The 23,474-nt window shown below is 38.6% G+C and overlaps 3 protein-coding genes across 5 annotated transcripts; 1 reads left to right on the forward strand and 2 right to left on the reverse strand.

Moving 5' to 3' along the window:
• The first annotated feature begins 772 nt into the window (after positions 1-772).
• LOC147865625 (C2 and GRAM domain-containing protein At1g03370-like) lies at positions 773-12,109 on the forward strand. Of its 2 annotated transcripts, none has more exons than XM_087318482.1 (9): positions 773-1,205; positions 2,577-3,581; positions 3,721-3,906; positions 4,234-4,517; positions 4,607-4,723; positions 9,874-10,145; positions 10,538-10,724; positions 10,881-11,156; positions 11,563-12,109. In XM_087318482.1, exons 1-9 carry the CDS (start codon positions 863-865, stop codon positions 11,767-11,769), a joined length of 2,877 nt encoding a protein of 958 aa, XP_087174608.1. In that variant the 5' UTR covers positions 773-862; the 3' UTR covers positions 11,770-12,109. The 2 variants fall into 2 exon arrangements, with proteins under 2 accessions (XP_087174608.1, XP_087174609.1); XM_087318483.1 differs by having other exon boundaries at positions 952-1,205; positions 2,566-3,581.
• A 3,083-nt stretch (positions 12,110-15,192) lies between these two features.
• Positions 15,193-17,381, reverse strand: LOC147865626 (uncharacterized). The gene is made up of 2 exons (XM_087318486.1): positions 17,171-17,381; positions 15,193-15,679 (listed from the first exon to the last, which is right to left on the reverse strand). Exons 1-2 carry the CDS (start codon positions 17,329-17,331, stop codon positions 15,529-15,531), a joined length of 312 nt encoding a protein of 103 aa, XP_087174612.1. The 5' UTR covers positions 17,332-17,381; the 3' UTR covers positions 15,193-15,528.
• A 3,044-nt stretch (positions 17,382-20,425) lies between these two features.
• LOC147865627 (uncharacterized) lies at positions 20,426-23,204 on the reverse strand. Of its 2 annotated transcripts, none has more exons than XM_087318484.1 (2): positions 23,020-23,204; positions 20,426-21,887 (listed from the first exon to the last, which is right to left on the reverse strand). In XM_087318484.1, the coding sequence occupies exon 2, from the start codon at positions 21,848-21,850 to the stop codon at positions 20,858-20,860; it is 993 nt and encodes a 330-aa protein (XP_087174610.1). In that variant the 5' UTR covers positions 21,851-21,887; positions 23,020-23,204; the 3' UTR covers positions 20,426-20,857. The 2 variants fall into 2 exon arrangements, with proteins under 2 accessions (XP_087174610.1, XP_087174611.1); XM_087318485.1 differs by having other exon boundaries at positions 20,426-21,831; positions 23,020-23,128.
• Positions 23,205-23,474: the final 270 nt, after the last annotated feature.

Raw genomic sequence — 23,474 nt, forward strand, 5'->3', positions numbered from 1 at the left:
TCATGTAGAAGTGATGTCTAAATATTTTTCATTTAGAAGAGTAACATGTAGAGGGCATGAGGTAGCCCAGATATAACACATTGTGGGAAGTGATACTCAAAACTCACATACATACTTGTTTGAGAATCGAGGGAGAGCCATGCATAATTGACGAGTCCTCTCACTTGATGCCCTCGTGTTGCATTCGTATAGAAGAGAACACGCGTTGATCGATATGGACAAGCGTCAAGGGCATATGCTCTCTCTCGCATGTATGATGATGATTATGGTTAGCCCATTCAAAGAATATGTATCTGGTTTTGTAGTTAGGTGCAACATATGTACCGTAGCGTGTAAAGCATGCATGTGCTTCCACATCTCTCTCTCTCTCTCTCATATTGTGATACATTGTAGATGCTGGTTCGATGCGTCTTCGCTTACGTTGATGGTGAGGTCCATGTGGTCTCTAACATTCGGCAACGGTTCGGTTCGGTTCGGTTCGAACCGTGAAACCCCGGCTTAACGGTTTAAGCGGTTCAGAAATAAAGAGAAGAGCACATTTGTTTGACTGAGTAATCCCTAAAATGTATGTAAATAAATGTACTGCACGGGGCGGCGGGGCTGACTTTCTTTCTCTGTTTCGTACTGCCCATAATATAAAGCCCATAGCCATAGCCATAGACCTCTTCTTTCTTCTTCTGCTTCTTCTTCTTCTTCTGCATTCGTGCCATTCTTCTTCTTCTTCTCCAGCGTCTTCCTTCCTTCCCATTCCTCTTCTTGTTCTTCATCCATCCTTCTCCGTTCCTGATTCCTCATCATCCATCCACTTTCTTTCTTCATTCCATAAACCCTAAAACAGATCACCATCCCCTCCTTCCCCGCCATGGAGCTCCTTATCCGGCTCCTCGAAGCTCGGAACCTCAAACCATTGGATCGCAAACTCCAGTTCTATGCCACTCTGAAGCTCGGGAATGCAAAGCACACCAGCTCTGTCTCACCCACGGGAGCTTTAGATCCTTACTGGTACCAAGACTTCGTCTTTCCTGCAGAAGACCTCGAAGGAGAGGTTCACATCACTCTGTGGAACAAGGACCGAATCTCAGATCTATGCTTGGGCGCCGTCATCATCCCTGTCTCTGCCATTTACAATGCGCCGAATCAGGCTTTACCTTCTTCTTGGTATGCCCTCCAAAAGCGAGGGAGACAGATCAAAACTGTGGTTTCTGGTATGTTTTTTCACACTCATCGCAGTTCTTTTCTTTATGGACGAATGGTCATTATCTCTACGTTCGGGTCATCACGTGCAATATATATACATACAAGTATATGCACTGATTTTGTTTATGTATGTATATGCATATGCATATGTATGTATGTATTTATAAATGTTAGTATGTATAATCAGGGTCGTTATCTGATGCTTTCAGATAATGTACAATTTGTATATAAACATGGTGGTCAATTAATCTATATACCTTTCTGAGACTTTGCAATGTATAAGTAGCATTCTATTTACATGGGTGAACATGTCCATAATCCATAACTTCTGCACCACAATCTCTAGGTAAACATGAGCATAATTTATAACTTTTCGGATAATGCGTAAGATACAGATAAACAAGGTCATTATATATATCTTTCGTATGGTCATTGCTGTGCAATATACATATCTATATGCGGAAACATGGTCATTATTGGTACTTAATTTGGATGTGCTGTAAACATATATAAAACACGATCAGTATCAATACCTTTGGTTTGGTACTTACTTAACTTTGGATGTGCTGTAAACATATATAAAACACGATCATTATCTATACCTTTGGTTTTGCTATATATTTATTCATGTGGCCACTGTCATTAGCTTTCAGATATGCAATATATTATATATGTGTAAATATGGTCATTATAGATTTCAGATAATGCGCAATGTGTATAAACATAGGTAAGTATCTATACCTTGCAATGGTGTATTATGTGAAACATGGTCATTATCAACTAGTAAATGATATGTTTTAACACATGAAAGAGTAGCCTTTTCTGGCCGCTATGGTTTCAACATTTTGGATTTGACTCTAGGACCTAACATAAAGAGAGCTTCTGTTTTGAGGTAGAGCATCAGACTGTTGAACACTGTAGGGATGCATGAGAGGAATTGGGCTTGTTTCCACATGGGAAAATGTTGAAAGAAGCTCATGATGTCAACGAAGTCCGTAGACAAAGCATGGCAGAAGCAGGCTCTTTTCCCGCGTGAAAAAATGTTGAAAGCTTCTTCTGCAGGGCCTCTGGAAGCTCATGATTCTGAACCATGTAGGGAAACAGGATAGACAGTAGGATCTTTTAACACGTGGAAAATAAACTAGAAAGAAAGAAAAATATATTTCTTTTAGCACTAGAGAAACTCATAGTGGCAAACACTGCAGGGATTCATGAAAGAAACTGTACTCTTTTTGGAGATGCTAAAATCTCCACAACGCATGGAAAAGATATTAAAATTTCTTGTCAATAGAACATATAATATACATACATACATATATATCTATATATATGTTTCCTATTCCTGTTAAAAAGCTGATATTCCGGTAGTATATTGATAGGTGAAATCATGTTGGCTTTCTCATTATCTGGTGAAGCTCCCAGTACCACTCCCCCATTGGTGGAACTTCCTGATAAAGATCATAATGGTGAGGTAGTATCTTGTGAGATCGAAAACTCGATTTCGTCATTCTTTGATGATGATGTTGGCAATTCTTTGACCTCGTCGAAGGAAGATATGCCACCTCCTCTTGAAGGAGGCATTGTACTTGATGGTCATTATGCCGTAAGTGTGCAATCTTTGAACAAAATTCTTTTTGGACCTGGATCACAGTTTTTGTGTAATCTTGTGGAGCTACAAAAGAGTACTCAACTTGTAGAAGTACCATGGAAAAAGGGTGATCATGGCTTACCAACACGAACTATTTCTTATGTTAAGGCAGCTACAAGGATGTTGAAAGCTGTGAAGGCAACAGAAGAACAGGTGTATACTAGAGCAGATGAAAAAGGATTTGTTGTGACTGTGTCTGCAACCACCCCAGATGCTCCATATGGGAGCACTTTTAGAGTTGATATTCAGTATTGTATGTTCTCAGGTCCTGATCTGAGTACAGGGGAGAAAACATCATTTCTTCAAGTTTCTTGGAAGCTACATTTTCTGAGCAGCACGATGATGAAGTCACTTATTGAGAATGGTGCACGCCAGGGCTTACAGGAAAGTTACAAGCAGTTTGCAGAGGTTCTAGAGAAGTTTGCGAAAGTACCCGAAGGTTCACATGATCCTCCACCAGAGAAAGATGATATACCTGTAAGGGTTCCTAAGACTGACTGGCAGCTTGCAATAGAGTATTTCTGGGACCTTAGAATATGTCTATCCCTATTGATCACCTTGACGGTTTTGGTGCACATTGGTATTTCCAAGCCATCAATCAAGGGTGGCTTTGAGTTATGGATAATAGACTTTCCAGATACATTGCGCGAGTTTATCACTTCAGCAATCCTGGGGATTCAAATCCAATACATTTTTGAGGTCGTGAAGAAGTTTCTTAGAGCACGAATGTATAAAGGTGATATGAATTTTTTTTTTGTGTTTATGTTTTTTTTGTTCGGGAAATATTCTGAAACTCCCATGATTTTCAGAGCGCTTCCAATATTTTTCTATGACTGTTTTTTCACTTAGAAACTAAAGAGATTGTAGATCCTCAGGATCTGATCATGGTGTCAAGGCTAGAGGCAGTGGGTGGTTGCTACGAGTTACACTTTTGGAGGCTGAGAACATTTTGGGATCAAAGGAAGCAGGTGGGTCTCCAAATCCATATATTGTGTTCTCATGTTCTGGACAGTCACGGCGAAGCTCAGTGAAGCTACAAACCTCCAATCCAGGATGGAAAGGTTGGTCATAGTTCCTTCTTGTTGATTTGATCTTCATTTTTTTTCCATATAAGTTTTTCTCTTGCTTCATGATCAATCATATTACCTCTCGAAAGGAAAAAATCAAAAGTAGACATCTATCATTATTACCTTCACATCAATTACCATTTGATTATTAGCTAATTATTACGAGTGCTTAGCTATGTGATGATTAGTCAAAATTAAAGGATGTGCTACATTTATATTAAGTTATTGACAGGTGTTCCACTTGTGGCCATACACTTTGCAAACATGTCCACTCACTATGTGTTTGATCAGCATCATGACTTTTCTTGTTATTGCATGCAGAGAATTTTGAGTTTGATGCCACGGAAGAGGCACCATCCATTATGAATGTTGAAGCGTTCAGTTTTGAGGGTCCATTTACAGAAGCTGCGTCACTTGGGCATGTAGAGATAAATTTTCTCAAGAAAACACCAGAAGATTTAGCAGATTTCTGGGCTCCTCTCCAGAGTAAATATGGTCCTGTAACTGGAGCTAGAATTCACCTTCAGATTGTTCTCATGAATATGAAGGAAGCAAGTAATGCAATGGATTACCTTCAGAAAGTAGAGAAAGAAGTCGGCCTAAAGGTAGATATACAGAAATGAGAAAGTATGCCATTTCAAATTACTGTAACCATGAATTCATCTGATCAGGTTTCCCTTTAAACCTCTTGTAGATTAGTAAGCAGTCTTTCATGAAGAATTCCTCTTTTCAGAAACTTTTCAGACTGCCTGCAGAGGAATTTCTGGTGAATGACTTCTCTTGTGCTCTGAAGAGGACAATCTTGCTCCAGGTAAGACAATTTTTTGTTTGCAGTTGCATTTTAATTCTTCAAGATGAAAGGGTTTTCTGGGCAAATGCTAAGAAGGCTTAAGGAATTTGATATTCCCTTCTCATTTGAATAACGGATTTGACGAATTTGGGGCAAAATTCGAATAAAATTTGTTAGGGATAGAGTGGATTCTTCAGCATGCTGAGGTGGACTGGCCTATGTAGAAAGCCTTCTGTTTGCTTCAAATCCTGCCATATTATAGACCACATCATGTAGCAACAATACTGACAGTCAAAGATAATCCTATAAACCTAGGAGTGCTTATCACATGAATCATGACATGATTGAGCCTCATCATAGGTGCTTAAAGGTGTTGTTTAACTATTATGACCATAATAATGCTGGTTGGCTGTAAACGTCTTGCCCATCGATAAGGTTTAATTCTAGAGTAGGATCATCCATACATTGGCCTCAAAAGCTCACCCATGCTTGAGTGTTGTTAAACACCACCACAGACTTAAAACCATCTAGATATCTTGGACTTCCCTCTGGAGAATCAGAAATCAGCACCATATTATTGGCATATGGTGATATTGATATGGATATGTTCACCAGGTATGCCCCGAAGCCACCCATTATGAGATATCCCACCTATATAAATACAGAAGATTATGGGTGACATTGGGCATCCTTGTTTTAGTCCAATTATGCTAGCTACTGATTCATATAGTTCCTGATTGCATATTTTTCCAGATTGTAAACTTTGCATAGCTCTGTTAAGCATATGCATACAAAAGCTGTACCAAGGTTTCAGGGGCATCCATCATGATCTTGTGTCTTTCAAATTGTTGCCAATCAATTGCATTTCTCACCATATGTAGACTAAATTTTTATGCCAATTTGCATGGAGTCTGGGTGCCTGGAAATATGAAAAGTGCCTTTCACATATTCATGCCAGCCCTTATAACAAAGTTTTCTTGTGACATTTTCTACGTTCTTTCAAGTCTTGTCCTGGGAAGAGCCTCTAAACCTCTGGTTAAATTTAGCAAAGTAAAGTCTCTTCTTTTTCCTCACAAGGCGTTAGAAGGTTGCTCTTGCTTATCTGTATGTGCAAATTCCCAGAGTCACTTTTTATTGCAAGTGTCTCATTGCATTGTGACATTCATCATCATACCAACTATGTTTGTGTGGATCTAAACCACATGTAGGTGCGCTGTAGATGGTAGTGTATGAAAAGGCATATGTGACTGCAGTATACAATGACTTTGGCAGCCCTTTTGTGACTTTCTCTAGGGAGGTGAATTGATCCAAATCAAGTGTGCGATTACACTCATCAGCTAGCACTCAAGTGAATTTGTATTCAGCTTGCCTAATCATATTCGTATCATATACATCCTTTTGCTATCTGTCTTTCACCTTAAATCATAGATATTTGTGTCTGCTGGCCAATCAATGTCTACTGGAGATAATGAACTTTCTTATTTCAGGTTTAAGAGATGGAGAACCCATCAGATAATTGACTGTGCCTCTGATCTTGGCCATGTGACAAGCTATCGTATATTGCTTATCCGTGTACTAGTCAAGGCTACTTTGCTATATTCTGTCACTTCTCTGTAAACCCGAGTTTATTGTTTTAAGTTAATTTCTCCTGCTGAAATTTTACCATGAATGGCCTTGCACGTTATTTATTCCTTCACAGGTCGTACATTAATGTCCCCTAATAGTATTATATCCCCAATATTAGAGAGAGAGAGAGATATGTGAACATCAAAGTGACAGAATTATGCCATACACCAATTCTGATTGATGTTTTTTATACAATTGGCTACAGTGAGAACATTGATATAACATAGAGAACTACCCAATGAAGAAATAATATAACTAAGTTAGATGAGTAGATATGTCTGCGAGACCCTCTCACTCTATATATATTTACTGGTTTTCACTTCACAGTGAGGCAATATACATATGCATATGCATTGGGATACTTGTTGTAACAAGTGTCTGTTTGTGGACATCTCCATAGCAGATGGAGTATTGTCCATAAGTCCTCCAAGAAGCAATTTCATTTGACAAGTATTACTTTGGAGGTGCTTGAACAGGTATTATCTCTGAATACAGTTTCTATCTCAGAAGTTTGGAAGGTCTTTTTTAGCTATATTTGTGCCGCATACCTCAAGCTCTGCAACACAGACTTAGCTACTTCCTAGGCACAGGCCAGATTTTGGGCTTTGCCGTCAATATTGATATTTCATGATCACCTCCATTATTGTCAGCACCTCGACACATGTGGACACCTACATTTTGATCGAAACACTAAAGGTGCTTGTCTTGCTTTGGAGATCTGGATCTTGGATTTGCCCATGTTGAACAGAAGAAATTTCAGTTCATCTAAGCTCACAACATTTTCACCTCTTGATAGATGTTAATATACATATTTCTTCTGCTGTCGTGAAAGGTATCATGGAGGTTATATATGTGCTCTTCTTTGAATGTCTGTAGTCTGCAATTAATTTGACTTATTGGTCTTTTCTTTGTAGTCATGTTTTTATTGGTTTTCACCTCCCATCAATAATATAAATTATTACAAAACGTTTGTATGTGAAGAATATCTAAATATATGAGAGGCATGGTTCTACATGTATCTGGTCTCTTACTTCCTTAGTTGGAGATGCCTCTTTCCCAATCAATCCAAATAGGAAGATATTGATCTTTAATCTATGTGCAAAACCACAAGGCAAGGTATATTTGGTCTTCTAGATTCATGCCTATCTTGACTGGTACATATGCAGAAATATTTCTAGATGAACAACCTTGCCAATTGTGCCATCAACGAGTGGAATTTGAAGAACACGACATTTGCCATTGTATGGTTTTATATTAAGAGGGAGATACTATTGCCTTTTTAAGCAAGGGTATGGCCCACTATGCAAGGTAATGGAATTTGAGGGGCAATGGCATCTGCTAGTTTTCTTGCTAGAATTCATGAGACACAAGGAGAAGTTGTTGAAGGATAAAGGATAAAGATCATTATCTCCCACCATTGTAGATGCAACCAAAAGAGCACTTGGGCAAATTGGATTTAGACCAAAACACTCCACCATGGATCATTTGGTCACATTAAGACTAATCATAAAAGAGAGTCGACTACAAGGAAAAACACTTTATTGTTGTTTTGTTGATTTCAAGAAAGCTTTTGATACCGTACCATGAAGTGAGCTTTGGAATAGAATGGTAGACATTGACATGCCATTAGCGTACCGAGTTGCGGTTGCACACCTATATGAACAAGTTAAATGCCAACTAAAAATGGATAGTGGATTCTCAAAGCTCTTCTTAAGTAACATGGGGGTTAAGCAAGGATGTCCACAATCACCCACACTCTTTGGCTTATGTATTGATAAATTAGAAGAAGTGGTGAATAAGGTTGCAAGAGAAGAAGGATTGAATGGCCCCAAATTGATGCAACATGTTATCTTATTGCTTCTATATGCAGATGATGTGGTACTCTTCTCGTATGATGCTGATCGTATGCAACATTTACTTGGGGTATTAGAAGAATTTTGCCATAGTAGTGGATTGGCAGTGAATGTGGAGAAAACAAAAATGATGGTAGTGCAAACCATCCAACCTCATCATTACCCTATCCTCACATATAAAGGTGAACATATACAATTTGTTCAAAGCTTTAAATATCTTGGTATTGATGTACCCGCCACAAATAAATGGAGTGCATGCTTTGATTCTAGACTCCAAGCTGGTTGAAAATCATATTACCTTTTGGAGAACCAATGCAACCAAAGTGATACTTGTGGATGGGAAGTAAAACTAATGTTGTTCAATGCCATGGTAACTCAAGTATTGCTTTATGGAGTAGAAGTATGGGGTGGCACCATCTCTCTTAATGCATGGAACGAGATTGAGAAAATTCAAAAGATGTTTTTAAGGAGGAAACGGGTGTTCAACCCATAGAACTATTGGCACTCCAAAGAGTATATAAATACATTACAAAAGTCAAGAATATGCCAAATCATTGATTACCACATCTTGCTTGGAATGTTGGATGTAAGCTACAAAAGAATCATAAAAGTAAGATTCTCTCATATTGATCGTATCCAACCTTATCTCATTACCAATATGAGTAGTAATGCTTGTAGAGCCCTTACACTACTTCGCACTCGATCTCACAAGTTAGGTATTGAAGTTGCATCATGTTATCAAAATGTAACGAATTTGAAGACATGTAAAGTATGCAATGAAGGCATCGTAGAGGATGAATGTCACTTTCTCTTCACATGCTCGACATATAGTGCAATTCGTTCAAGATATGCTGACATACTAAGAGGGAGTGATAACTTAAGTGCCATACTTAAGACACCACCTAGAAGGTTGAGCTCATATGTGTATGCTTTACTAACACATAGAGACTTTGTGCTTCAACGTATGAATACCCCTTCTTAGGAAGGAGACATATATCAAGAACACATTATACTCTGGTCCCATAGGTCAAAATATGCCTCTTTATGGACGATAAAAATTCTAATTCTAATTCTAATTCTCTTGCTTCAGAGACCTCTGCATTCATGATTGACCTAAGCAATCGCCCTCATGTGAACATATTCTATTGTTTGGAGGGCATTACTTTGACTTGCTTGTCAGTCTAGATAGCCACTGGTTTTTCCGTGACTTCTTATTATCTCCCCTAGAGATCTTTCGAAGACAAAAATTACATTATATCTAACTTGAGAATCACACATGTATAGATGAGGAGATTCTTTAGGCATGTATTAATTCTATTTCTATTTACTTTTTATCTTAGTCAGTTTATTTCGGTTTGTTCTTCTCCAAGACAAGACTACATCGCTTGTTTGGTGTTAAAGGCCATTTTGGCCTCTTAAAAGAAGTCAATATATCTTTCTGTGTTCATTGCTTGGAGTACATTTGTTTATAGTTTCTCGTTCATTGCTTGGAGTACATTTGTTCTTGTGTATTTACTACTTTATGCTTGGGTTATCAACGATTTTGCGAACTGGTTGGTTTAACTTTAATTTATATTTACACTTACTTTATAATGTTATCTTTCTGTGTACAACATTTTTCTTTGCTATATTATTTCCTACTTTTCTTCAATCACGACATTATTTACATTATTTTATGGTTCTGACTTTCAGGGAAGATTGTTTCTCTCTCCCCGTGTTTTGGCATTTAATTCAAATATCTTTGGCCATAAAACAAAGTTTATTCTCTTATGGGAAGACATAGATGAGATAGCAGATTCAACAGCTACTGGGAGTTCTATGAGCACATTCATTAACCCCACAATCTTAGTCTTTGCTAGGAAAGGCAGAGCAGCGGATGCTCATCATGGAGCAAAGAATGTGGATGCTAAGGGCCGTTTGATGTTTCAGTTTCAATCTTTTATTCTTTACAAACCTGCCTACAAGTAAGGATTCAAGATTTTGGTCATGCATTGTTAAGAGTGCAAGTGTAAGATGTGTGCATCTTAAAAAAGAAAAAGAAAAAGGAAGAAGGAATGATATATTTAAGAAGTACCTTCACAAAAATCTAGTTAATGGTGAACTGCATAGGGATTCTAATGCAATTGCCTTGAATGGTAGTAGCTGCCAGTTATGTGTGTGGAAGGATATTGTCGTGACTTTATCGTCAACTATTACTCTCTTTTCAACATCATATACCAACCTGGAAGATGTTATTGTCTACAAATACATGTTATGATAAATTTTGAGGAACTGTGAATTCTATAGGCATGGTATTACTATGCTTCCTTCCACAGAATGATGATTGGGACTAATAAGTCAAACTTTAATTGCACAGGTTGATGAGTACTCTATGGAAGAACAGAAAACTTAGCCGAGAAGAACAAATTGCCATGATTGCAGAAATTGACAAAGGAGATGAAGGGTCTGTAAGCACACATGGACATGCTGAAGAAAGTGAAGTGGTTGTAGGTGCAGAGGAAGTTACTCTTACAGAAGTTTATGCTACAGAAATCCCTTTCTCTGTAAGTGAAAACACTGATCTTATCAAAGATTTGTTGTTTTTGTATATTATATGAAATGTATATACATGTGTATGCTTAAGATTGTTTGAATTCTATGCTCTTTATTGTATGTTTGGTTTTTTATCATAATAACACTGATCCATGAAAACTTGACAGGTGAGTTCAATGCTCCAGATTTTTGAGGAGAGCCTTGATGAAAGTATAGCAGAAAAAGTTGGATGGCTGTCTTATTGCTCAATGCCGTGGGAATCTACAAGCAACGATGTTCAACAGAGGAATGTCAACTTCAAACTAAGTAACCAGATATCTTTATTTGGTACCAAAGTTACATCCATACAACAGAAGACTGTGAAAGTAAAAGGAAATGGACATGCTTTGACTGTAGATGAAGATTGGTCTCTACATGATGTTCCCTATGGAGAGAACTTTCAGGTCTCTCTCTCTTCCCTTCTTCTTTTTCTTTGTCAAGTTTGTTTTAGCCATAACCTGGTCATATGGGTCCAATTTTGACAAGCTATGGCTTGAATTGAAGCTCACAACAAGATGTATGATAATGTAATAAACTAAAGGTAACAGATTTCAAAAGTACACTTCTCGTAGGGTTGGGCCACACAATGGCTTAGAGAACATGTAGGAAAACTATCAGTAATTATGGGAAAGTGAGTAAGATATTGCATTTCGCATCACATGGATTCATGTTAGTTTAAATTCTGGAGCCATAAATGGTGAAACTCATTTGATTAATTGTGTAAGAAGATTTCTTTTTCGTAAACCTAATTGATCAAAAAATCATGAAACCAATAAATAATAGTGTGTATTCTTTGAGTTTTGATTGCAGATTAGAGTGAAAAAAGAGTTTGAGGACATATCATCTGCTTCTAGAAAAAGCTTGTGCAAAGTTCACCTCGGCATTGTGTGGCAGAAACCCACCAAATTTGAACATCAAATCAGCAAAAGCATATTTGAGAGATATACAGAACATCTCAAGAATGTCATAGATGTAAGTGTCAAGGAAGTGCTTGATCGTGGTCTCTATGATCAATAAGACATTATATTTGTTATTGTCCATAGAAATAATGCACATCTACACAGAAAAGATGGGCATTGTGTTCCTCAATTTGTATATATATTTCTCTCAATTAATCTCTATAAGCCATGCCCTTCAAGCAGGGGATTTGTAATACCTTGAAAAACAAAATATGAGCCTAGTTTAAGGTCTTTGGGTCTGGGTCCATTTCCTCGCAATCAAACAGAAAATTTGTTATTGTCCATAGAAATAATGCACATCTACACAAATAGAAAAACGGCATTGTGTTCCTCATTTGTATATATATTTTTCTCAATTAATCTCTACGAGCCATGCCCTTCAAGCAGGGGATTTGTAATACCTTGAATGAGCAGAGCATGCATAAGTCTTAAATATTGTCATGCTAAGAAACTGGATGAAAAGAGGTTTCACTCCCTTAGACATGAACAGCTGATGTTTACTTTCTCGAGTAAGCTTGAACAATGTGGTGCAGTTGGATCAAGAAATTGGAGGGAAAATGGTATCTAACGCACATGGAGAGATAGATATCTTTTTATCATCCACGGGAGACTATTGCGATCTATGAGATGTGAACTTGGACTCTCAATTGATGTTGCGGTGTAAACCACCAAGCCAAGAGAGAGAGGACACATTTTTGTTTAGCCTACAAATAGCTCTTTGGAGAGCAGCATTGCACTGATATACAATGTTGATTCTCAATTAGCTTTCTTTTATCTCCATTGTCATACATGTTGGCAAATGCACACACCAATCCAGTTTTCCTTCATGTCTCAACATGAATCTTGTAGGCAACTTTGATAGCTAGGTCATACCCTTCTCTACTACTTTGCCAACTTCGTACCATCAAAATATAAAAGTATTCAGAATGTGTATGAAGATATTGTTATATCGTTGAAGACTTAAAAGATTAGCTCACCAACAAAGTGAGGTGCAAAGCAATGCAAAGATCATGTTATCTTGATGATGTAATCAAAGAGCACTGCACTCAAGCCTTTGAAATGTATAGATTAGAAAACACGTAACTTTTTACATGTTGTGGGTAAACAAGACCATATAGAAAACGCTTGGTGCTTACAACCATCCTATGAAGATATTCTAGAATTAGGATCATTGTGGATACAACAACAATACTACCTACACCATGGACAAGCCTCTCTCAAAATTGGCAATTCAGATTGTTAATAGAACTTGTCAAAATCAGGTCCTTTCCTCGGTCTTCTCATAAAACCAATTATGCCATTAATTAATGTGTAGGACCCAATTGATGCAACTGTTTACGATCCATTCATGCATTTGCGTAGATTGTCTAGTTTCTTTGTAAAGAGATATGAGTGGTGTCTAGACCAATCTATACATAGAGGTGTGGTATGAATTTGGTTAAAGTGAGTGGGTAAAGTTGTATAGATTCAATTGACACTTGATCATGGCAATGCGCAATGCCATGATCATTGAGACAATTGATTGTCCATCCACCATGCTTAAGCAAGAGCTAGAAGCAATCGGCAAAGTCTTTATAGAAGCAAGCATTGTTAGCCATCATTCTTAGCAAGGTGATTAAGATTCCTATTATGCTTGTAGGGCAAGGTACCCTATGACCAAGATAAGTATGTGGTTTGTGTTTCTGCCTAATCCAACTAGGTGTCAAGCGTTTGGAGTGGGTGATATTGTATATGTAGATTTCTGATTTTCTTTGGTCACAACGAAATTGTCTATACCCTGGGAGCAAGTAACACTTATACATGTGTGTGCCTAATCTTCGCATACTATAATTACGTGAAAAAATTTTCATATACTATTTGTTGCATACTTTCTTACACCTTTTCAGATCCTAACACCTAGGTTTAGCATCAGATGATTAGTACCATAGTGTTGAAAAATTCACAATTACTAATAATGTTCTACGTGGCTATTTGCAACACACATATACTAGACTGACTTCAACAACAATAAAGTAATTACAATTTCAATCCATGCACTTCTATCATGAAATTAGATTTTGCTCCCATAACATTGGAGTTGAACTCTTTTACTAATAACCCTAACCATGAGAAGTTTTCAGAACTGCAGAAAGCACGGTTCCCATCCCAAGGCAGTGAAGGTAAAACAATTGCTTGTCGTGAATGTTAGAACTACTAGTGTTGATGAACTCGTTCATCATGAAGGTTATTTTCACCACCCATCCTCCAAAGAGCACCTCACAAAAAACTCAATTCTGCAATCACCAACAAAGTCAAAATATTTCTCCAAAGGACACCCAGAACTCAAATAATCTACAAACTGAGGGAACAGCAGAGTGACTTTAATGATACAAGGAAAATGAAACATTTCCTCCTTTCCAAGAGAATCAAGGGTTGGGTGAAGGATAGTAAGGAGATATCAATGGTGATGGAACAGTGCTGATAGCACTAGTAGGCATCAGAGATTGGAATTTCAACGTGAGTACATCAATGAATATTGACCCCTACACTATAGAGTGCACGCCAATACATTAATATGGAAACAACACTAGTAGTTCTGATGCAAAGTATCTAATTCAATAGACCCTAATGGAACAGTGCTGCTAGTAGCACTAGTAGGCATCGGACATTGGAATTTCAAACCGAGTTATCAATGGGCATTTGACCCCTCAACCAGAGAGCATGCCAATACATTAATATGGAAACAACACTAGTAATCCTGATGTAAAGTACCTAATCTAATACACCTTGATAATTAAATGAATCCCTTTCAACACTCCAATCTCTACATCTATAATAAAGGTTGCCGTCTAGTTCATAATACATTACCCAGGGGATCATTGACATCAACTATAGCTTCTAGTTCATAAACCCACCTTAACCTTTGAGAGATAGCAGTTGAAATATGTTTTGATCCGTTACAATTATAGCATCATACTTTGTTGACTTGATTAAATGTAACCAACATAAGGCCGTTGAAGAAAATTGATGGAAGACAAGCTCATTTTTAGTGCATTTAGGTTTGAATCACACTGCAAAATTATCACATGCATATATAGGCCTGCATTCATGAATGTTAAACTGAACGTATACCAGAGTTTTGTACAGATCCCTTTCCTGGACTTAGATTGGCCAATGAGTTTGGTATTTGGTGCATCCCTACCTCTCCTATATTCCACTTAGTAATGATGTATCATTATCTAAAAACAGTGTAAACATTCACAACTAAGATTTATTTAGTATGAGTTGAAACAAGCAATTTATACCTTCATTAATTAAATCAGTCAAATGAGGCTTCAGACTAGACTATGTGGTTAACCACCAAGCTATTGCATTAAGTCTAATATTTAGACTTCAAAAACTAAATCAACTCTCAACATTTAAACCCTTACATTTAGTAATGGGAAACAAACCAAAAAAATTGATTGCTCACCATACACAAGTGCAATCTAGCATCATAGTGTAGAGGTCAAGTTTACATGATTAGTATATGTTGAATACATGAACACTTACACATGTTCCTCCCTAGACATTGGCTCCAGCTTTCATCATTATGATTGAAATAATGCCACAGAATACTCTAATGCTTTATCTCAAAGATTAGCAAGATATATTTCACAAATTTGATGGACTAGCCTCTTTTCACGTGTTAAATAGTATCAAAGAGAAAAACCTTATTTGGCTACTGATGATAAAAAAACCCGCCATTCAGGAAAATGTGAAGTTGTTGCTAATAAACATGAATGACAATAGTTGGATTATAGCTACCATCTTTGCACAGGAACGTGACCTAGAAACATCACAAAACAGTGAGCGACGAGAAAAAATTGCCTTGAAACACCACCACAGGATCTTTCAGCCCAAAGCTCAGTTTTGAGACAAAAGATGATTGAGCTCTAACAGATTGCAAAGGTTGCAACGATTCCAAGACAACCATCGCCCCGCGATACCTGAAAACAACAAATGCATTGATCCTCTTTAAGTAGCTCACACATAACATGTGAATGATGAATACATGCATACCCATTGATAGCTATTAAAATTCAGATCCATAGCATGATCCAATACAAGCATGAATGAACAGTAGATACAAAGGATATGAATCGGGAGGTGAAGTACAATGCTTCAGATCTAACAGGATAAGAATTGTATGCATATTGCAATGCCATAAACATCACGTTACATTAAAGAAGGGACATGGTTAGAAATATTTTTATAGCATACATAATAACAATTCTTCAACCTTAAAACAATTTATAGAGCAACGTAAAAACAGGTTTACACTTGTAGCAAACAAAAATATGCGACTTGCTATAAGGAGATAACCAAGGGCAACTCAACAAGATTGCAGTTCTATATATGCCTTATGAGGAACCCAACCCTAAGAATGAGCAAGCTCTAGGGTAATGAGTGATATTGAGGCAAGCATACCATACATTACATTTCGAGACCATAGTAACATCAAGATTCAAGATTCAAGATTAATGATATAGCGAACAGTTCGCAGCTTCAAGCCTCACAGTCTATTGATTTAATCAATGTGCCAATGTGAGAGAGACTCCACGACACACATTAACAGAGGGACAAAAGAAATCTGACGCCACATATAGTAGCTTCTAGCAATCATTCAATCCTCAACAATACAACAGAGGGTGAGAGAGACTGAAAAGTATGCACAGTAACAATCCTTCACAAGAATTCTATGCATATGCCATGCCATAAACATCAAAGAACGGACAACAAAAGGAATTCAAACGCAATGAATTGGAAATATCCTTATCAATTTTCAAAAAAGCATTTCTTCAATATAGTAGCCAATTTCTGAATTACAGCCGCCTGTTTCTTCTTTGTAGTAGCTGATTTCTTCCGCCATTGCATTAAAGAAAACATTTTTGACAACATAAGTAATATCGGCGACCCTCAAAATCTTTTACCAATCAATGTAGAAATATTTGATACCAAAATATGACTTTCAGAAAGACTGTCAAGGCGTACAACATTTCAACAGTGGTTTAAACCTATATAACAAATTTGATAATGACTACCTTATACTAAAATCCTTAATTCCTGAATATATCTGAGAACCTAATGTCTGAAGTATAATGACTGATCTCTTCATTAGAATAAAAAATTTCCATTTATAATGACTAGCTTCTTTATTATGATGACCAAAGCTTTCCAGTATGAGCGATATCTTAATTAGAAGAACCAAATGCCTGCAGTATAAGAGCACATTTGGTGACAGTATATGAGCCGAAAACCTATTTGACTCGAAAGATTTCTACATGGGCATAGACATTATATTTCCATAGATCATGTTGAGTATCGCAGGGGTTGAACAAAAGGAACGAACAGATGAGGGGTGGCTAGAATCAATCAACATGCAATGGCTAGGGAACAACACAGAGAACAGGGCAGGCAGAGAGCGTGCAGGATCTGACCTTGAGACGGGGCGAGCTGACACTTCCGTCGAAACAAGATGGTGACTTCGAAGCCGTGAAGAAGAAGAAGAAGAAGAAGAAGTAGTAGAAGAGGACGCCGAGGCAGAGGAGGAAGGAGAAACCATAGATCGAAGAAGCGACAGAGAATGGCGACGAGACATGGCGGCGCGAGGGGGGAAGAGAGAGAGAGAGAAGTGGGGAGTTTAAAGGCAGAAAGAGAGGTGGGGGGTAGCCATAGCTTTCTCTGTGTTTCCTTCCTCAAAGGCAAAACCCTAAAACCCTAAAACCCTAAAGAGAGATTCCTAGGATGATCTAAACCTACCATCCACGTTTGGTCGCCCATCCGAGTTTAATTGTGGTCGCCCAACCGATTTATCAGGTTGCCCAACCGCATGTATCCATACATTTTTGTGGGTCGCCCAATCGCCGACTATAAAACCCTGAAACCTGTCATTCTCTCTCAGTTTTTTCAAACGAGATTGACAGGGCTTTTTGGCGTGAAAGTGATTCAGGCGGCCAGTCGTCGACAAAATCAATTAATCACATCTGCCATAGCCACCCATATATTTCCCAAGTATGTATTTGTGTTTGTCTCTACTTTTTCTGCACATGTTTTTTGATGTGCACGGATTCTTTATGTCGAGGGATTAGGGTTCAGGAGAAGGTTTAGGGTTTAGCTTGATATTATGATTTTTAGAAACGATTTAGGGTTTGGCTTGATCCAGTGATTAGGTTATTTTCCAGAAACTATTTGGAAACTGTTTAGTTTATTGATCATTGATAAAGCATTATTGATTATTGATTATTAAGGGTTTAGGGATCAATGCTTTGCTTGATTAAATATAATATTGGGTGTCCTTGAGTATTAAATTCAAAAAATGTTTAATTTCTTATTTACTATTTTACGTCATTTCTATATGTTTTCTTTTCCTTGAATTAGGGTTTAATTTTTTTGGTGTAAAACATGTCATTTTCACGTCGAGGGTTTAGGGTTCGGGATTATGTTTAGGGTTTTACTTGATTAGTGATTGAACAGAAAATGTTTAGGGTTTTGCTTATGCTTAATCATGTAGATGGTTGTCAGGTCCAAGTACAAAGAGTGGTGGGATTCTGATAACGGTGGCATATATCCAACCGAAGAGTGGTATGTCACGAACCAATTTTGATTGCTCGTGGTAATAATGTGTGATGCATGTATATTGATCAATGATTTGTTGAAGGGTTTATTGCCAGAATTCAGATAATAACACGTGTCGATTCATGGTGAAACAATGTAAAAAGGGGAGGATATCTACCGAATAGTGTGGTGTGTCCATTGATACAACAAAGGCTCAAAAGACGTCCGACATCTCGACGCCACTGAGATGGAGATGGGCGAAAATGTGTGGATCCAAACTCCAGACAAACAATTTGCCAGGTTGATAATTTGTGGATTACAATTTGTATCCTACTATCCATCATTAAGTGTGGCTCAATTCATAATGCATGCATGTTTCTATGTATACAGGTACCAACTAACCAACGCATGGCTTGATATCGTCGTTGACGTTATAGAGTCAAAACTTGAGACGATGTGCAAGGATGGAGAAATGGCATCCACATGGACGACGACATTATTCACCATGTGGATGGAGTACCGCTACGACATGAGGTGTCAGAACGGTTCACCGTAGTCGACCCACTATAGGTGCAGTTACACAAGCAAACGACGAAGGGGCAAGACATCCTCGTGAAGGTGGCCGAACGTGATTTTATCTTCATATCAATTGTCGTAGAGGGCCATTGGATGTTGTGGACAAAGAAGTGAAACAAAGTTTCTAAGTTGACCATTGCAATAGTCTTCTGCAATCCACTAAACAACGAGGCGACTGGCACCATGCGGAGTCTTGGAGATATCGCGATTCGGACCATTTCTAGTGAACTGTCAGACCACACCATTGGGTTGGAGGGTCGCCATCATGTATTGCACATCCTGTTGGGATTGTGGCTTTTACGTGATGAAGACTATGCAAATGTTGGTTGAGGAGTTCTTACAAGGATGGATATCTTCGGCTTTTATAAGTGTGATCAAAGGTTGGGAACCAGTTAGTATTTTGTATCCCTTACAGACAACACACACACATAGATCAGAAATAGACCCTCAAAATATGTTGATCTGCTCCCATGAATCAATAAAAAAACAGGTTTTTTGGTCCGCCCAGCATCTCGATACTCTAGTAGAAACACCTCTGTGATGAAGAAGCTCACTCTACCACCATGGTTGCATCAAGGATGAAGATGAAGGTGGTGAAGGGATTGGTATGTCCTTAAGCTTATCTGTGTGTGTGTGTGTGCGCGCGCGCTTGTGGGTTTGGCTCTGTGTGTCCATAACTTTGTTAACCCTTCTCCTTAATAGGAAAGTCAACATGCAGATGTTGAGAGAGAGAATGTGATACTGAGGCCTAGGGCACATGCCGCACAACCACGATACAATTGTCAAGAGAATATTGTGTGATCTTTGGTCGAAGTCGAATTGGTTTCTGCCAACTGTCACATTAGCAAGGACTTCAATTCTTAATGTGTCAAAGGGGGCTTCACAACTATTTGATGTGATGAGCTCCATCTACTTGTCCTGGTCGACTCGACCCCACAACATGTTGTCTCATAAGCATATTGCCATCCACTCTAGCACCCCTTTCCAACATTTGGGTTTGGGATTTTTTCACTACACAATGACTATGTTGGCTCTTTTCACATGGAAACCTTATAAAACTGACACCTCGACAATTGGAAGGCTATATTCATCTGTGAACCACACATAGGATGTGAATTGGAAATGGGGGAACAATGCATCAAATCCTAGAATAGAACCATCGTCAAAATCAAGCACAGTGTAAACACACAAGTAAATGGACATTTTGATGTAAGATTTGTAGACGAAACAAGCATCACAACCTCATAATAGGTCCATCATCAAATGTCAACACATTGAATTATCTCCAAGAACTAATTAGTAGCCTCACAAGGTTATACAACAGCAACATAAAGCAAAACTTTGGGAGAGAACCCACACTCAAACCTTGCCATGGGCTTGGCCTCAACCATTTGCTCATATCAATATCCCTCTACCTCCAACAACACGTCATCGAAAACGAGACTATAAGCAAGCTATTTCACCTTGAATTTGGTGGGAAGAAATTTATGTGCAATGGTTGCTTCACCAATTTCTAATGCTTTGATTTAATGTGCCTACTTATCACGTATTTATACAATCCATGAAATGAAATGATTTGCCAACTATCAATAAGGTTTACATTTCAATCAACATGCATTCATAATTGCAATCCTTACCAATATATATTTACATACCTGAGTTGTGATTTACTACTTTATCTATACATTTGCACTTGATCATGTGTTGTTTAGGCACTTCAGTCCAATTAATTACATCTATCATGACCAACAATTCAAATCACCCATCTTCTATTTTAAAAAACACTCAAATAATGTGAGGGTATAAACACAAATAACATGCGGTTAAAGAGTGAACTTCGGGATGTTGGAGATCTCCACTTTAAATTAGGAGAAATGAGGAGCATAGGAGCCTCCTCTACACAAGATAGGAGCCCTTTTGTGTAGAGGGGGCTCCTACATTTTCTATCAATACAACACAAGCTCGTGAGACTCGAGGAAAGAATATGCTTTGGCTTACAAGGTAACTAACGGTTTCCATTCACCACTTGCCTTTGCCAGTGTCACCCCAATACAAGCATCGATGAAGTCATCTTCGACAAAATCCGACGAGAATATTTGGAGACGGTCACCCAATCCTTTCTTGAAAGCTTGCGATATGAAGAGCCTCGCAAAGGGTTGTATACGAGAAGTGATAGGTTTCACACACGCGATTGTGCTACTTGCTTGTGGAGTGCATGTGTTTTCGACTCTATAGAAGTAGTCCCTCACATACACTGGGGGTTGTTGTGCAAGGTAATACATATTATTGAGGAATTTAGTATAAGGAAGATCGGTATCCGTCCAATTATCTCGAAGGTATCGAGAACTCCAAAGAGGGCTAAATGGAGATGGAGCTGGAGACTTTCTTGGTTTCCAAATGCAAAATACCCTCTTCGGTAGAACTTCACCCAAGGTCTTCTCAAACACGGCTTCATCTTGTGGAATGAGATAATCATTGAGCTCTTCTACAAGCCATGCATCGAATTCCGGAGGGTCTTCGTGTCCATACTCGGTCCGGACATCAAGTATGATGAATTCTGACGTGGTCTCGCTCAAAAAACGCTTCACGGCACTAATCACAACATTGACCTTGTAGCTTGTCAGGATGCCATGGCATATAAATCCATCTTGGTCAACCCGTATATCAAACACTCTTACACCTTGTAGGAGCTGTTGGTAGATGGGGAGAGTCTGGCATTGGGCAAATGGTCGGGTTGTATAGGGTAGCCCTATCTTATCGGTTGCAGAGTCATGTGTCCCAGGCCACATCACATCCATAACTCTCACCTTGTCGAGGTCTAATTGTGCCGCCATCCATTGGGTCCGATCCGAGGAATGGAAATCACATCCCGGGAAATCCGTACCTTCTTTGTCTTGCAGCTCTTCTAGCTCCTTTTCCTCTCCAGCAGCATCTCCAAATGTGACAAGAACACAACCCATGCCCTTATCTAAGAAGGTTGTGTGCATTCATTTTACGAATATGCTCCCTCCCTCCTGCATTCACCTTTTATACATTGCCCATTATTAGAACTGCTTTTCATGGTTCTACTAAACTAATAATGCAAATTAAAAGAACACAAGGCCAAAGTAACCTCGTGTTATCGGCCATTGCCCTGTCCTCGTGTTATCCCTATCCCACATCACCAACATGGTTTAGCGGCTCAGGTATCTAGCCCTTTCAATATCATGAAACCCTAGGTCTATTGCCCATTGTCCTGGCATTAAGGATACCCATATCCCTATCCCACATCACCGACATGGTTTAGTGGCTCAGGTATCTAGCCCTTCCAATATCATGAAACCCTAGGTCTATGTTCATACCATAGCCATCCAACATTGTGGTCAATGGACCGAATCTCAAGCATTAACGACTCCATTAAGGTTAGATTATGCCCACTCACCATAGACATCTAGTCCCTAGATCATGGATCTATGTCTGAGACCACAGGCATCCGGACTATCTCCTGCTATATGGCCACCCACAAGTGACAAAACCATGGATCAAGCTTTGACCTTACTAACTTACTCTTTGACATAGATATCTATGTCTAAACCATTGCCGTCGAGAGACTCTTTATGGTTAGCTATCCCTTTACATATCATGAAAGTGTAAATCTCTGGTTTGATTGGTTCCTTATGTTTAGCTATGCCTTTATATGCCATGAAACTTTAGATCTATGGACTGAGGCTATGTAAGTCAGAGGTCTATGTTGAGACCCCATGGCTGCCAAGGAAACACCGTTGATGATGGTCAATCAACCTCTTTGTGTTGGCCCTTTCCTATACCAAGAATAACACCCAGAATTCTATGTCAATACAATAGCCATCCAAACTTGTGTTCACACCCATAGCCATCAGGTATTATGTCTCGCCAGTCATTGCAACCGAACACCTCTCCTCCCTCGGTCACTACGATTTCTGACTTGTTTTTGTGAGAAATTTTGAAGATTTGTCATTGGTTTTATTTGGGTAGCCATTTTTCCATGATGAATCAATAGAGACTTGTTTAAAGTTTAGTTTTTCATGTAATCTCTTTGTGCTTACGTCTGATCTTGATTTACAGAATCAGAAAAGCTAATGACAGGGTATAATTATAAACAGAAACAGACAGAGAAAGGCAGAGAGAGAAATCAAACCTTTTTGAATTTTCGCTCTGATTCAGGATCTGGGTTATCAAGGGAAGATCCAAATTGTATCTTGAAACAGGGGTAGACTGAAAAAGGAACAATAAAGTGAACCAAAAACAACACACAATTAGTGTTCGTGGAAGGAGAATGAGAAATGAATGAGAGAACAGAAAAGGGGGCACGAGGTATCCATTATTTCTCTCTGTGCGTCACACAAGAAAGCCATTGTTCTTGTGATTTGAAATGTTTGGTCTTCATATTCTAACTCTGCTTCTCTGTCTCTGTATCTGTGTCACAATTGTCCTTCTTCTCCTGCTTATTATTGGAGATGGTGTCATTGTCATGGGTTGGACAGAAGAAAAGAGGCATGGCAATGGCGGGGTCCGGATGGACACACGAGACCATTGCGGGGGGTGCGAGAACTTGGGCGGCCGGTCAATAAAGCCCCCTTTAGGTTCCCGATG

Source organism: Azolla caroliniana, unplaced genomic scaffold, assembly GCF_043228905.1.
Source record: "Azolla caroliniana isolate FFs.n. ecotype wild unplaced genomic scaffold, voAzoCaro1.0.p SCAF_4, whole genome shotgun sequence".
NCBI classification, from domain to species: Eukaryota; Viridiplantae; Streptophyta; class Polypodiopsida; order Salviniales; family Salviniaceae; genus Azolla; species Azolla caroliniana.

What these genes read in the sequence shown, in the direction of transcription:
- LOC147865625 (XM_087318482.1), top strand. Translation starts at nt 863, where the DNA reads ATGGAGCTCCTTATCCGGCTCCTCGAAGCTCGGAACCTCAAACCATTG. An exon ending in AGAGGACAATCTTGCTCCAG is followed by an intron (nt 4,724 to 9,873) that starts GTAAGACAATTT and finishes TCTGACTTTCAG; the next exon opens with GGAAGATTGTTTCTCTCTCC. An exon ending in CTTTACAAACCTGCCTACAA is followed by an intron (nt 10,146 to 10,537) that starts GTAAGGATTCAA and finishes TTAATTGCACAG; the next exon opens with GTTGATGAGTACTCTATGGA.
- LOC147865626 (XM_087318486.1), bottom strand. Translation starts at nt 17,331, where the DNA reads ATGTCTCGTCGCCATTCTCTGTCGCTTCTTCGATCTATGGTTTCTCCT. An exon ending in TCAGCTCGCCCCGTCTCAAG is followed by an intron (nt 15,680 to 17,170) that starts GTCAGATCCTGC and finishes TGTTGTTTTCAG; the next exon opens with GTATCGCGGGGCGATGGTTG.
- LOC147865627 (XM_087318484.1), bottom strand. Translation starts at nt 21,850, where the DNA reads ATGCACACAACCTTCTTAGATAAGGGCATGGGTTGTGTTCTTGTCACA.